Below are 13,857 nucleotides of genomic sequence, written 5' to 3'. Positions count from 1 at the left end.
TGATTACATTTTGCAAACATATCTTAAAGGAAAACAAACATCCCATGATCTGTTAATCTCAAAAGATGCACCAGACGAGTAAATTCTTATTGTAAACATATAATTAAAATATCTAAAAGTTCTCTAATGCAATGTGCAGGCTTTTTACCTACATTGCAGCATATGCTAATGGAGTTAATGATTATAATTACCCAGATGCCTAAATGGGGATGGCAAAAGTTCATGTTCAGCTTAATGTTGTCTGTATTTAATTTTCCTGCTTTTAAAGGAACTGTTTACATTAAAGAGTAACATAGATTTTATTCAGTGAGTCACTGTTTAGGCAAAAAATAAGCATATTGTTTGACACGTGCCTTTATGTAAGCTGTGTTTCTAGAATCTGTCTTTCAGTTTGAGCAATGAAATGGTATTTCTGGCTTTTGTTTTCTTCTGGTGAAATAGCCAGTGCCTTGGCTGTGGAACTGATTTTTTGCTTTATGTCCAAATCCCTCTTTTTTCACACTTGCAACTAGAAAATTAATCAAACAAGGCTTTAAAATGTCTTTTTTTTTTTTTTTTTCAAAATTGAAAGGCACGGAATGAAGTAGCAGTGTAAAAAGTAACTGTTCTGTAAAACTTGTGCGGGTTTATGGCAACAAAAAAATAAATAAAAGAATTTTTAAAATTTTTTTTTTTTTTTTTTTTTTTTTTCTAAATTGAAAGGCACTGAATGAAGTAGCAGTGTAAAAAGTAACTGTTCTGTAAAACTTGTGCAGGTTTATGAGGCAGGACATCACCACCCTCCCGTTCATCAGGTTGTGGTTGCCTCTTGCTGCACAAAGCAGCAAACAGCCCTGGAGAGAGAGAGAGAGAGAGAGAGAGAGAGCAAGCTCTGTCTGGCTCCTTGGCTCAGGCAAGCCCACAAATCCAGAGGAACTTCTGATTGAGGAAGGACCTGAGCGGCAGGAAACAGATGTTGGCAGCAGTGTCCTGGCTCAGGTAGCCAGATAACAAACGTACCAAGCCAAAATAACTAAGTGGGTTAAATGGCTATAACTGTAGCTCAGTCTTATTTATTTGGCTACTTAAATCCAGGTTTACCTAAGGAGTACTGTGCCTTTTGCACATGCTCTTCTTTGTTTGGCATTTGTGTTGTCAAGCTTCAGAGACCTTGTCTGATAACACCATGGTCACCCACCACATGTTTCTGTGTGCAGTTAGGTACCTTCCTCAAAGGCTTGCTGGGGTCATGCAGGTATTTCAGTAGTTATTATCTTCTTTGTGGCCCAAGATCACCATGCATGTGGTGATGCAAAAGGACAACATTAGAGTCTTACATATTCAGAAAAAGTCCTTTGAAGTCTCCAAAACAATGAAGATTTAGTATTTTATTTTTGCTGTGTATGCTTTTCGTCCCATGGCCTTTGTTAGTGCATTAGTTGTATCAGCACCATAGCAAACTATTTCACTTGGGTATTGGCATCTTATCTTCCAGGGAGTGTGCATAGAAATGCATTTTACAATCTGCTTGCAGGTTTTGGATGTTCCTAGTGTCCATTCATCAGTTCAATAGTCTCATATTACAAGAGCCCGAAGGATATGGGGAATCCCAGGGTTAAAAAATAAAATAAATTTTAAAAACACAAACAAACCCACAACAGGTTGTGCCACAAAGGCATTGCTTGTCAAACTGAGGTGGTCCATGCTTGTGATGCAGTGGATCAGCAGTGCAGAGGTCTGTGCTTGGAGCCTTTCTTTTGGCTCCTCTGCCTTTTGAGAAGGGCCTGGATAACACTTCTGTGATGGGATTTCTTGCATTTCATCTGAGCCTCTATGTCTGTCAGGTGTTTCTCAGGAGCAAAGCCTTCGTTCCTGGTTTGTTGGTGGCCTGCCTGTATGAGAATCCTTTCAGGGTTGTTGCTGCCTGATTCCTGGCTCACTGTGGGAGCCCTTAGTCTGAGCTCCTGCAGGTAGATAATGACAGGGGAATTCAGGGGCTTTTTCAGTGCCCTCTTGTTCTTTGGTTTAACAACATGAGAAAAGTGCATCATGTTACCGTCAGAGATCTTCCTTCATTCCTGTTCCAGATTTCCTCTTGGGGGTTGGTGAGTTTGTCTTGTTTTTAGATAGCCCTGATTTTCCTTCATCTCCCATGGTTGCTGCTGCCACCATTTTTCCATTTGAGAAGGTGTTTCCAGAGATAACCTCTTAAGCTTCCTGAGTGCAACCCTGTGACATTTATAATTTGTACATGTTATTTTCTGCCACTTCTCTAGCGTTGGAAAATTCCATTTCCCAAATCTCTTTAGGAGAGGTAAGAAAAAACTTGCTTTGTGCGGGTAATGAGGCATAGGTGGTGTATTTGTCTTTTAGATCTCTATAACAAATATTTTCAATTTCTGAATTTATTAAACTCCCCTTGGTTATAAATATTGGAATATGCTGACTGGGGATTTGCTTTAATATCGTATAAAGGTTTTTCTCTTGTAGTAAGTCTCCTAAATGCATGAAAAAGATAACAAGTCACAAAACTTAATACTGCTATAGAATTTTAGAAGCTGGTTCAGATATGAAGAGTGTTTGTTTCCTTTGTTGAATACCACTTAGTAAAAATGGAATGAACCTGTTTAAAAATATGGGATCTGATACTTCTGTCACTGACCTGTTGTTCTAGGGAAGAAGGACTTTTATCTGTTTTTCAGACAGTCATTCTCAGTGTTGGGGACGGACCAGCTGAGAAACAGATTTTGATGATAAAAAGTTTTAGCAAATTTCGTTCCAGTGGCTTCCCAGGTAGGAGAGAGAGAGCTTGGTGTGAGGTTGTGTTCCTACTTATATTTTTTCAAATCCCCATAAGACACAATTTCATGGGAAGCCAAACCACATTGGTTCCACTGTTTGTAGAGCTTCTTGCTCTTTTCTGTGGTGGTTTTTTAAAATCAAATTATGTCTGCCTTTGCTAAACTTCTGTTGTGTTGCTAGCTTTACTGTGTATGTTCCAGTTGCTAAAATACAAGAAGCCACAAAGGGCGCCAGTGTAATAAACAAGAACAAATAAGGAGAGTCTGAAATACTGTTTCTTGCAGATAGTTGACTTAAAATCTGAAATTAAAAAATGTTTCTGTTTTTGGTATTTGTTTTATTTATAACTTTCTTACACCACTATGAACTTCTTTTCTTCCACTGGAATCAATACAACAGAACTACTGCTCACTTGCAGCTATTTAAGAAATGCAAGCAATGAAAGTAAAAGATACTTCAGATTTGAGAATTAGTTTTTATCTAAAAGTATATTCTGAATGTTAGATCTGTTTTCAATTCTGTATGCATGTTCCTTAGGCAAAATTTTGAAAATATCAGCTTCTGCTGAAAGTTCAAGTTTCTGATTTTTCATCTCTTCTTATTTCTGAATACCATTTAATATCAGGAAATAATCACCATGATGCTTGTGCTTACTTTAGCTGTAGTTATTTATAAATAACAACAATTGGGCATGGAAACTATGATTATAAAAGCAATTTAGCCTCATAGATATCCTTCAAAATCCTCCTGTTTATGTGTGACAAAAGTATGAGATTACATTCAGTTTAAATTTGAGTCCTGTATTTAAAAGCTTCTGAATTTCTGTGGTTCAGCCTCCTCTTTGAAACCTTGAAAATTACCTATTTGAAGCTTGTGTCTGCATAATCCTTACTACAGATTTGCTCCAATTTTCTTTAGAGACCCATCACTTCAGACAAAGTGTTTTTATATTCCCTTGTCCGCTGCTTCAAGACAGGTTTCCCTCTGCTAAAATGGTTTCCTTTATTGCTTATTTGTTTATATTAGTAGTGGTTTCCTTCTTAAGGTTAATTACTGTTTCAAAGAAATTGCAATTTCCTGTTCTGGTGTAACTTGTTTACTTTAGATTTGTTTGGAATTCTTCCTATTTTGAAAGTGTAATGCTCCAAGGGATGATTCTTAATTTTTCTTACCTTTTCCCCTCTCTTTTCTTCTAATTTTAGGTAAGAGTGAGTTTTGCATTGATTTCTTGGTTTTGAAGGATTTCTGCTTGGGTAAAGTATTAATCTCTCTGTTTTCCTTTAAAAAATTGTATTCTTTCTCTCTGTATTTAAGGGAGGAGGGGGAAATCTTGGCCAAAGCTAGTGCTGTATCCTTTTAAATACTCTGATACAGTTGCTGGAAGAGAATTTGCAAATTTCAAGTAGGTGTTTGGGATTTTCTTAATAATGGGGTTTTTCTTAATAATTTAGGTTTTTCTTTTCTGTATGCAGGATGATAGCAAAAATGTACAAGCAAGTTATTAACTGTCACCTGTAGTAATTTGGAGAAGTTTGAAATATATTTCCCTTAAATGAAGCAATGTACTGCTTGAGATTTCTTGTGGAACACCTGCATGCTCAAAGGCCCTGCCCAAGTATATAATAAGGCTTATATACTGGAAGCTCTTTGTCTATATCCAAGAAGAATTTAAAGCTAGATAGTAAAAAGTAGGTCAGCTAAACCCATGCTGAAAATTAAATGGTAACTCAAAAGGGTAATAAACACACATTGCAATACCAGGATTTCAGAGTTGTTTCTTCTTTTCTGAAATAAAAAATCCTGGTATGTCTTTACTTTGTAATAATGATGTGGGGGCTGTACTGGACTGTGTATTCCCTCTGCAGTCATTTCTAACTGTAGAGTTGGAAGCTTTCTCTTAAGAGGCTGCAATTCTCAAGGGAAAAGATCTTTCATTTAGCAAGCCTAGAGACAACTTCTGATTATAGGAGAATTGGTTTATTGTGGAAAGTAATGCAACTATAAATATGACTTCCTGTGCAGTAGACATGTTTGCCAGTTTCTGGAAGCTTGAAAAAGGAGATCTTGTCTGGTTACAATTCACAATCAACCTATGGAAAGGAGTTGGGAACAGCAGACCATTTCTTTTATCAGGGACACTCTTGGTTCAAACTACTGCAGTTCTGCTTTTTTGTTCTTTTTCCTCTACAAGTACAGTTTTAATTAATCAGTGGGAGGCCCAGCATGAGGTAATGCTGGAAATCAACAATTTCAATCCTGTGATTCTTAATAGAGAATTAATGAAAACAGAGGTATTGCTATCTCCTTGGTCAGAAAATATGTCATTTGAACAGTATCTAAAGGTAGGCTCTGGGCTTCTGTGTGCATAATACTCCTTTGGGCTTTGTCTACTTTTAGAAGATCAAAACTAAAACAAGAAATCGTGTAATTCATACTGGGAAATAACCCTGATCTTTAAAATTCTCTAGCACATGTATTGTCACAACTTAGTCAGAAGGACTCTCTGGAGTCATCTAGTCTGATCCTTTGTGTAATGTAAGACAAAAATCTCTTGCTTATTATTCAAACAGATTTTACGTGGGCTTCAGCCTCTAATGAAGTCACTGCAAGCTGTGTTAATTTTAATTTTTCTCAAGTCTTAAATATGCTCCTTCTTTGCCATTCCACCTGAAGGGCTGTTAGAGATGCTCTCAAAGGAAAAGTTTGAGATGCTGTGCTTCTAGAGACAAAGCTTGTAGTTGCCCAGAGGAAGGTGTATGGTGTTTGTCCTTATCTTCATGGCTCCACATGAAACTAGATCTCAGGTGGCACTGAGGAAGAGGTGGGAAGCAGTGTGACAAGAACAGTAGGGTAGAGAAGTAGTGGCACTTGATGGCATGAGAGTGAGGAAAAGGTGTGAGAAAGCTGACATCAATCACTGCTTCAGAGAGGGAAGAAAGCATTGATCTAGGATTTAAAAGGTAGAATTCCTATACTTGTTCTCTGTATACTGGCCTTGACCATGTTCTTATTTCTAGAGTAACCAGACTTAGAAGAGATTCAGGATTAAGTAGTGGTTCTCTGTGGGAGAAACCTGAGAGGAGGAAAGGAAAAAGCACTTGTGCTCCATGTCCTGCACACGCTCTTGCTTGCGTACTTTTTCTCACTCACTGTTGTCCTTTCCTGGCAATCTCGTTTGCTGGTTAAAGAATTACCATGTTTGAGAGTTTGAGGCTGAGCAAAGCTTTAATTCCTTGTCTGGAGTATTGCACTAGTTTCACTCTGTCAGCTACCCACCTCCCTATGCTCTCTCACCCTACTTGTGTCCAACTCCCTCGCAGTGTCATGTACTCCACAAAGGACCAGAAACCTGGACATTGTGCCCCTGCTCTGGACCACATCAGTGTGCAGAACATGTATATATACTGCACACACAGCACAAGCCTGGCCATGTGGACAGCCTTGCTACAGTGCAGTTTTCTTTTTTCTCTTCTGTGTCTTGTTTTCTGAATGGACAGCAGCTTGGGGGCAGGGAGGAAAGAAAATACACTGTGAAAAAAAATGAGATTTCAATTCCTTGAAATCAGGTTTTGCACTGGTTTTATAGAGTCACTTCATGTCATTCAGTTAAGAAAACAGTTAATAGGCCTAGATTTGGGTACAGATAGAAACACTACTTTGTTTGATCTGAGTTCTGTCCTGTGACTTAAAGGAGCCACATTCCTACAGACAAACTGTCTCCTCTGAAGGTCTTCACTATCTTAAAGCTCCTAACCTGGAGAAGAAATGAAGTATGCAGTTCAGATTATTTTAAAATACAAATTTAACTGAGAAAAAAAAGAAAAATAATTAAGTATAGATGTAGATTACATCACTTGTTCTGCAGTACTTATATTTTCTACAAGGATACTAGTTTCCTGCCAAAATATGACTCAAAAGACCAATAGCAAACAATCTGTACAAGTTTACACAAGAGAACTGAAGTAGTTCATTCCATAAGCATTGTGTTTTAAAAGCACACATTTCAAAAATAGATACTTCTTTAGGGAGGCTGCTTTCTTCATTTTCACTGTTGCTTTCAGAAGTATGTCCAAATAGTTACAGGGTTGGGCTTTTTGGAGTTTTTTTTGTTAGGTTTTTTTTTTTTTTCCTGAGAAAACTGTTGCTGCACACTGAGGATGTAAGAAAATTGGAATGGCTATGGCTCTGAATGCTTGCAGTTAACAGAGGTCAGTCATAATGTTTCTGGCCTCAAAGACAGTCTTAAATTTAAAAAAAGGAAATTACAAGTTTGATTCCTATTTATTGCAACAAAGAATTGAAGTGAAGGTTTGAAAGGTACATTCCTATTTAAGGATATGCTGATCGTGGTGGCTGTGGTTGAAGGAGACTCATTTGTCATGTCTTTATAAATTCTGCTGTGCTGTGCATTTAATGTTTAATGTGTTTTGATTTCTTTAAAACCCCCTGGATTTTTTTATCTAAAAATCTGTGTATTAAGAAGTGAATGATACTTTCTCCATATCTGTGCTTGGTTAACATTCTACAGAAAAAAATTACTTGCACATCATAAGACTGCACTAATAGACATAACTCTTATTTTTGTGTAGTCCTTTTTTGTTGAGAATGTCAAACATTTTGCTTCTTAGTCATTGTCTTCAGAGTTCCTTTAATCATCTGTATGTTAGTCCATTTACCAAGCCAAATATCAGGAGGAAAAAGGAAGGAGAGCTGCCAATGCTCCTCTGTTTTTTTATTTCTGAGATTTAAAAGTTTCACACCAATTTCTCAAGCACTAGGAGGAAGAATGTGCAGTTTAGGAATGAATCCTATCCCTTTTGTTCAGCTCATGTTTTTCATTAAACTCTTTGGCTCTTGATTTGACATTATCTACCCAGTAACTGATAGTAAAAGTCTCCACAGCATTTCCAACAATTCCAGAGGCGTCCTGACCATCTACAGATAGTAATGTTTGATAGCACTAGGGGCTTTTTTATGCTACAAATGTGTGAGTATGTCATAGCTTTTAGATTTGAGAAAAAGCACACATTTCAGAAAAACAGCTCAAAGAAGCAGAAATTGGAAATTTTGGAGTAGGTGGGAAAGAAGGGCAACTGAGGTAGTCAGGGATTTCAGCTCTGGGTGTATTGCTCAATGTTCCTTAATTTTGGCACTTATCTGTTGAGATTGTGAGAACAACCTTCATTATTCTTAGTAGTTAACCCACCACAAAGGTTTGTTCTCCTTTTATAGAGGACTTGTCAAAATACTATGACAACTAGGCTGATTTTAGACAAGCAGATCCTGGCTCTAAAAAGACAGTAAGTCTGCAAGTCAAACATGGAGGGCAGCCATTAGCATTTGGAGAAGTAAGAAACCTCAGATTGTTTTCTCATTGGATGAAGAGCTTGAAGCAACATAAAGTTAATTGAAGAATTCCTTGAAAGTGGAGTCAGCCTAAAATAAAAGCTTAGGGGTCTATAATTTACTAAATGTGAAAGCTTTGTGAGCAGTAGTGAACATAAAAGTTTGAAAAAACATATTTTAGTAAACATATCTGACTTGTGTTATGGACTGTCCTGTTTTAATTATTCATCCAAATAATGTAGATTTGCAGTATGATCTCTAATTAGGCACAGTTTGATTTATGGAGCTGGCCCCACATAAACAGTGATGTCATGCTGTACTGCTCAAAATTACAGCTCTGCTCTTGCAGTTTAAAGACGATTATTTTTAACTTTGGAATGCTTCAGTTTTGTGCATCTTGGCTTTTAGCTTTGTGAACTTAAGATGTGCTCTGCTCCTCTCCTCCTTCCTCCCCCCAGATCAAAGCAATCTGTTAATGTAACCAGAACAAAACCTATTGAAATGGACTTCTGAACATTCTCAGCTTTAATTCTTGTTGGTAAATAGGCAAGACTCTTCATGCTTGCTGTCAGGGTGGTTGAGAAATAAATACAGTAAGAATTGAACTATGTTTTGCCAGGTGTCCAGATGCTGATGCCATTCCAGAGCAGGAATGCTTCATTTATGTCTCCAAAAGATCTTAGTTTTCTTTTGATGCTATAATTGAAGAAAAAGAAAAAGAGGGGCGAGGAAAAGCAGGGAAAAAACCCAACCACACATACACACAAAGAAAGGAGAGGGGTGGGATCTGCACTGCTGGTTACTGCAGGTAATAATTATTTACTAGGAATGGGAGCTCTCACGCACATGAGTTTTTACTCATATGCGTTGCATTTTCTGCTTGTTTCCCATTTGAATAGGAAAATTTGCCTTTCCTAAAACCAAAGTCTGTTCCAAATGCAAAAGGAAGCTTTGCACAGGGGGATTTCTGCATTTCCCTACAGAGGAGGTCTTCGGCAGCGATGAGCAACGTCCCTTCCTACCAGCATTCCTGATCTGGACTTGTGGGCAAAGGGCCAACAGACACCAGAATGTGGAGGAAGGGAGACCTGAAAGCTGGATCTGAGTATGATCTCTCCTGCCAAGCTCATTGAGCCTGTTAAGAAGAGAACAGCATTTCAGAGCTGTGGGACTCTTTCTGTGGAGGTGTCAAGACTGCTTCAGGCAAGGCCCCCATAGCCTGGCAGCAAACTGGGGAGGGAACAAGAATAAAGGCATGGAGGTGTCACAGTTATACTGGAGGCACTTAATTACCTAGTGATATCAAAAGGTGGGAATTGTCTTCAGAAGGCAGTAGCTGTGGCAAAGAAAGGCAGACTTTGTTTTCTAACAAAGCAATTTCTGACTGGGAAGGGAAGGTGAAAATACCTTCCTGTGGATTTCAGTGGGAAGATTCTGTGAGCTGCTCTTGGTGGTGACTGCAGTGTTTCAGGCTCATGCAGGTTGAGAACAATGCATGTTGTGTCATTGCAAAGCTGTAGTTCTCATGAGGAACCTTGATTATATAGCAGCTGACTCAGTTTCTATGCTATAAACTGATTACAGCTTAAAAGACTCATAAAAAGTCAAGGAATTTCTTAGGGTTTTTTATAAGAATATTTTCAAATGAGTATCATATTTTTAATATAATCAGTTGCTGACTAATATATTTGTTTTAGATGTGTAATTGCTCGTAGTTGTCCTATAAGTATATTCAGTTTAGGTATTGAGGCTTGGAGACAGTGTTGCTTTGGTGGAAAAGGGGAAAGGAGTTCATACCCTGTCACTGAAAGGTGCTTCAATGCCAGTGAATGTAAATGGATGGAAAGTGTGCACGAGTTTGCTAATGAATTATATGTACAGTGGAAAGATTGCATGTCTAAGTTCATCTGCTCTTTTTTTGACCTGGCGAAATTGCCAGCTGAAATTAAATTTAGCCATCTAGAATAAGGTGAAAGCATTAATTCTTTGAACATTTAGGTCTCTGGTTTGATGTCAGTTATGGGGGCCTGTAATGTCTTGATTGTAACATAATACCAGTAAACAGCCAACATTTGCTTATGAGCAGACCACCTCTCTTGTTTTGATGAAATGAAATTGAATAAGTGGTAGGTTTCAGATCATTTCATTGTAAGATCCTCATGTTTTGTCTTGTGTTAATATATGTTTGGGTTGTTGGTTTTTTTTATTATTATTATCAGTTACAAATCTGAATATAATCTCTTTTCCAGGATGGTAAATCAGCAAAGTTAAAATCAATCTTGCCCAGAGATCTGAGTGAGGGGCTGTCATGCAGTGTGTGTGTCTGGGCACATGCATTGGTTTTGTCCTCACTTTCTTTAGTGGATCTGGCAATATACTTGGTGCAGAAACAGTCAGACCTGAAGAAACTTACGACTGACAGCAGTTTAATTATTTTCTGTGTATTAAATGGCTGATGCAGGTTTAATTTTTTTTTGACAGTTCTTCTCATGACACTCTCTTGCAGAAACTGGTCTTGGAACTTAGAGGAACAGCTTGCCTCTGAGAGTAATAACAGCTTCTCCATCATTTTGTCTTGTCATTAAAACTGGACATTCATCCACAAGCTGTCTCACAGCTCTGTAGTTAAGGACTGAAAATACTCTGTGAGGATCTTTAGCCTGCAATATATGCTGAAATGATCCTTATGGCCAAAAAGTTAAGGGGGTGATGATGACTGTCATGAGAAACGAACAGGGAGGTGGGACATGAACATGCCTGTTGTGACACCTCTGGAATTGCCAGGAGCTGACCAGATGGAAAGTTAATGACACTTAGCAGTTAGAATACTTCAAGTAGCTCCCCCTTCCTTTTGCTCTACAATGTAAAGCTGTTTAGTGTTACATAAAAAACCAGGCTCTTCAAGAGCATGTGCCTGAAATTATTTCCTTGATACTGATGCCAAAACCAACTGGGATCGCAGCATGCAAAACTCCTTGAGCATGTGATCAAATCTGGTACACAGGGGAGTCTCCTGATTGTGGAGTCTTGTGAATGACACAGGGAAGAGCGCATCTGGCAGCTGCATAATTTGAACAAGTCCTTGGACATTGATTAATGGTGTGCTGGTCACATACAAGCACTTACCACATCTCTTGCAAAATTCTGCCCTCTCATACCCAGTTTCTCTGATGCAGTTGTTCCCTGGCTTGTTTTGATCAGAACAAGCAGGCCCAGAACAACCAAAGAAGTTGAGGGAGCTCATCTGTGCTAATGTGTCTTGGATGGAAATGACTAGAAAATGATCATGCAAGCCGCTAGGCAAGTTTGAGGAGTGTTGACCTGCCCTTCTGCTGTGTGTAGGAAAAGGGAGTCGTGTCCTCTGAGGAGAGGTGACTCCTGGCAGAGGATGCATGCTCACAGGCAGCGATGTCTCTGCTCTGCATCTGGGGGCTGTGAAGGCATTACAAGCTGTGTCCTGCATCGCAAGCTTGAGCTGGTTGGCAGAGAAGCTGTAATGCCCCAGGTCAGAGTGTGGCTCTAGGAAAGCTAAGCAGCCTTCGTGGCTGCACACTTAAAGGCAGACTGCTGCATTTGTTGGCAGAGATAAAAACAGCACAGTTTTGCTTTTGGTGTTTTGTGAGGCCACTTCTGAGAGGCACCATGGGAAGTGCGCTTTTCCTCAAATGCAGTTTTGCCCAAGTAAAGCTTTGGCTCATTATTGATTATATCTGGATTTCAGGAGGCAGTGCTAAGATGATTCACATTCATTAAGTAAACTTCCAGCACCATCCTGGGAGGCAGGTTTAGAGAGGAGGAAATGGAGAGGAGTATCCTAAAGGTGCAAAGGGAATCTGGTTCAGAGCTGAAATTAAACTTTGGCTCTAGGCATCGTGCCTCTGAAAAATCCTACACTACTTGAGTTTCATGTCAACACTGTCCCATTACAGCACTGTAATTTAGAATAATTTATAAATCTGTATCTGTGGTAGATAAGATTTGAGTAAACCACATCCATTGACAGTAAAAGGACTGCTATTAAAAAATGAAGTAATCAAAAGATCATACCATCAGTCGCATGGATAGACTGGCTAAGAAACGGTATCACTTCTTTATATCTGGCTTCTACTGAGCATTGAGAAGCAGATTGTCAGACCATTGGCCACCTAGTCTTGTATGTCATCTACCCAGAGAAAGATCATAGGGATAGGACAAGTCTATAGTCATGCCTTTTTTTTTGGTCACATCTTGCTGGTTTTGAAAAATCTGCTCAATTCTATTCTGAAGTCTATTTTCAGCTTTGAATTTTGGAAATTGTGCCTCATTGTGGTAACATATCCATAGTCATCTGTCTTTTCTTGTGAATTATGTGATTAAGCACACCCGAGCCTCCCTCAAACATGTTCTGTAATCACCATCTGCTAATGGTGTGTTGTGATATATACTTGTATTTGTGAAGTTTCTTTTAAAGCAGGATAAATTTGTCTGTCCACTATAGCCTAAAAGACTTGAGAAATGTGATGAGTCTAGTTACAGTGTTTGTTCTTTCATTCATTTTATAGAAGAATTAGTGTTTATGAAAACTGCCAGAAGACCCTTTCCTGTAGGAATTTGAAGGGAGATAAGGAAGGCCCTTATAAAATGTGAAAGAAGTCACTGTGTTTCATGTTTTCTTCCCAGAGCTCTGTAGTTGCCTCCTTGCCATGGGTAGGCCAATCATTTATGCTAGCATCAGGATATGCTTGCCCTGAGTGGCTTTTGCATTATCATAGGCCATCCAGTCCACTTAGTAATCTTTGAGAAAAGTATTTTATGGCTTTGCTTTTAATTCTTGTGTGAACATTTTTCTTTTAAAACAACAACACCATAAAATTATTTTATTAAAAGTTACAGAAGTGGGTAATTAATTAACATTTTTTTCTAAGATTTTAAAAGCAAAGTTTTGATTTTTTTTTGGTAGTTACACTAGATTGTATGGCTGTAAGGAACAAGGGAAATGAGGATAACAAATTTCCCTTGGTTTTCAGGAGAAAAATGCAGGCACAGGGGTCAAAGACCCAGCATGTTGTTCTCGGAAGAAGCTGTTTCATTTTTCCTAATGTGGACATGCAGTACTAAAGCTTGCTGGTTTGTGACTGAGCAGTACTAAAATGCTGTTCATTGTCAGTCTCTTCACATCTGAATCATATTATTCAGTCCAGATTTTCTTTGAAACCACTGTCAGATGTGCAGTGTGGGTGAATGCTTGGAGAAACCAATGGGAGTTCGCACTTTGATGCTTTTAATTATTGAGGTTAATCGTTAATTTCACGCATGGAGAGAAAATGCTTATTTCTGTTATCTGTTTAGATTTACATGTTGAATGAAAGGTATAGCTGATTTTTTTTAATAAGGAAAAATAATTATGGAGAAAATAGTAGGCTTTTGCTTTGCTTATGCTATGCATCTGGAAACAAGGTAGAATTGGTTTTATGCATCCCCTTGTAATCATGAATGTATTTCTTTGTTTGTTTGAACAAGTATTTCACTAGGAAACAGTGGCATTTGGTTTCATTGTTCCTTCATCCAAATTTTACCAAGGAGGAGAAAAAAAAGAACCTTTCTGAGTTCCTTTCAAATAGTAATATCCTCTCTTCCTGCAAATAAATGTATCCTGATTTCTCATCTGCAAATAAACATTGAGTTATCTTCATTTCTCATGTACAAATAAAAGGTGAGAACTTCTCATTCTGTCTGTCAAATCAATGGTTA

At 38.3% G+C, this 13,857-nt stretch overlaps 2 protein-coding genes across 5 annotated transcripts in view; one reads left to right on the top strand and one right to left on the bottom strand.

Moving 5' to 3' along the window:
- CMSS1 (cms1 ribosomal small subunit homolog) overlaps positions 1-13,857 on the top strand; it is a 225,793-nt gene that overhangs the window by 113,041 nt on the left and 98,895 nt on the right. Inside the window, exon 2 of one of the 3 annotated variants that reach the window (XM_039732831.1) lies at positions 3,984-3,989. The exons of the other annotated variants lie outside the window; for them this stretch is intronic. Within the exon in view, the coding sequence (XP_039588765.1) occupies positions 3,984-3,989 (6 nt within the window). The remainder of the gene's footprint in view (positions 1-3,983; positions 3,990-13,857) is intronic. 3 annotated transcript variants of the gene reach the window in all.
- Positions 1-13,857, bottom strand: part of FILIP1L (filamin A interacting protein 1 like) — a 192,160-nt gene that overhangs the window by 111,417 nt on the left and 66,886 nt on the right. The window lies entirely within an intron of this gene.

The sequence above is a fragment of the Passer montanus genome, unplaced genomic scaffold (assembly GCF_014805655.1).
Source record: "Passer montanus isolate IOZ18808 unplaced genomic scaffold, ASM1480565v1 scaffold80, whole genome shotgun sequence".
Lineage (NCBI taxonomy): Eukaryota > Metazoa > Chordata > Aves > Passeriformes > Passeridae > Passer > Passer montanus.
Note: the sequence above shows the minus strand (reverse complement) of the source record. Positions and strands in the feature narration are given on the sequence as shown.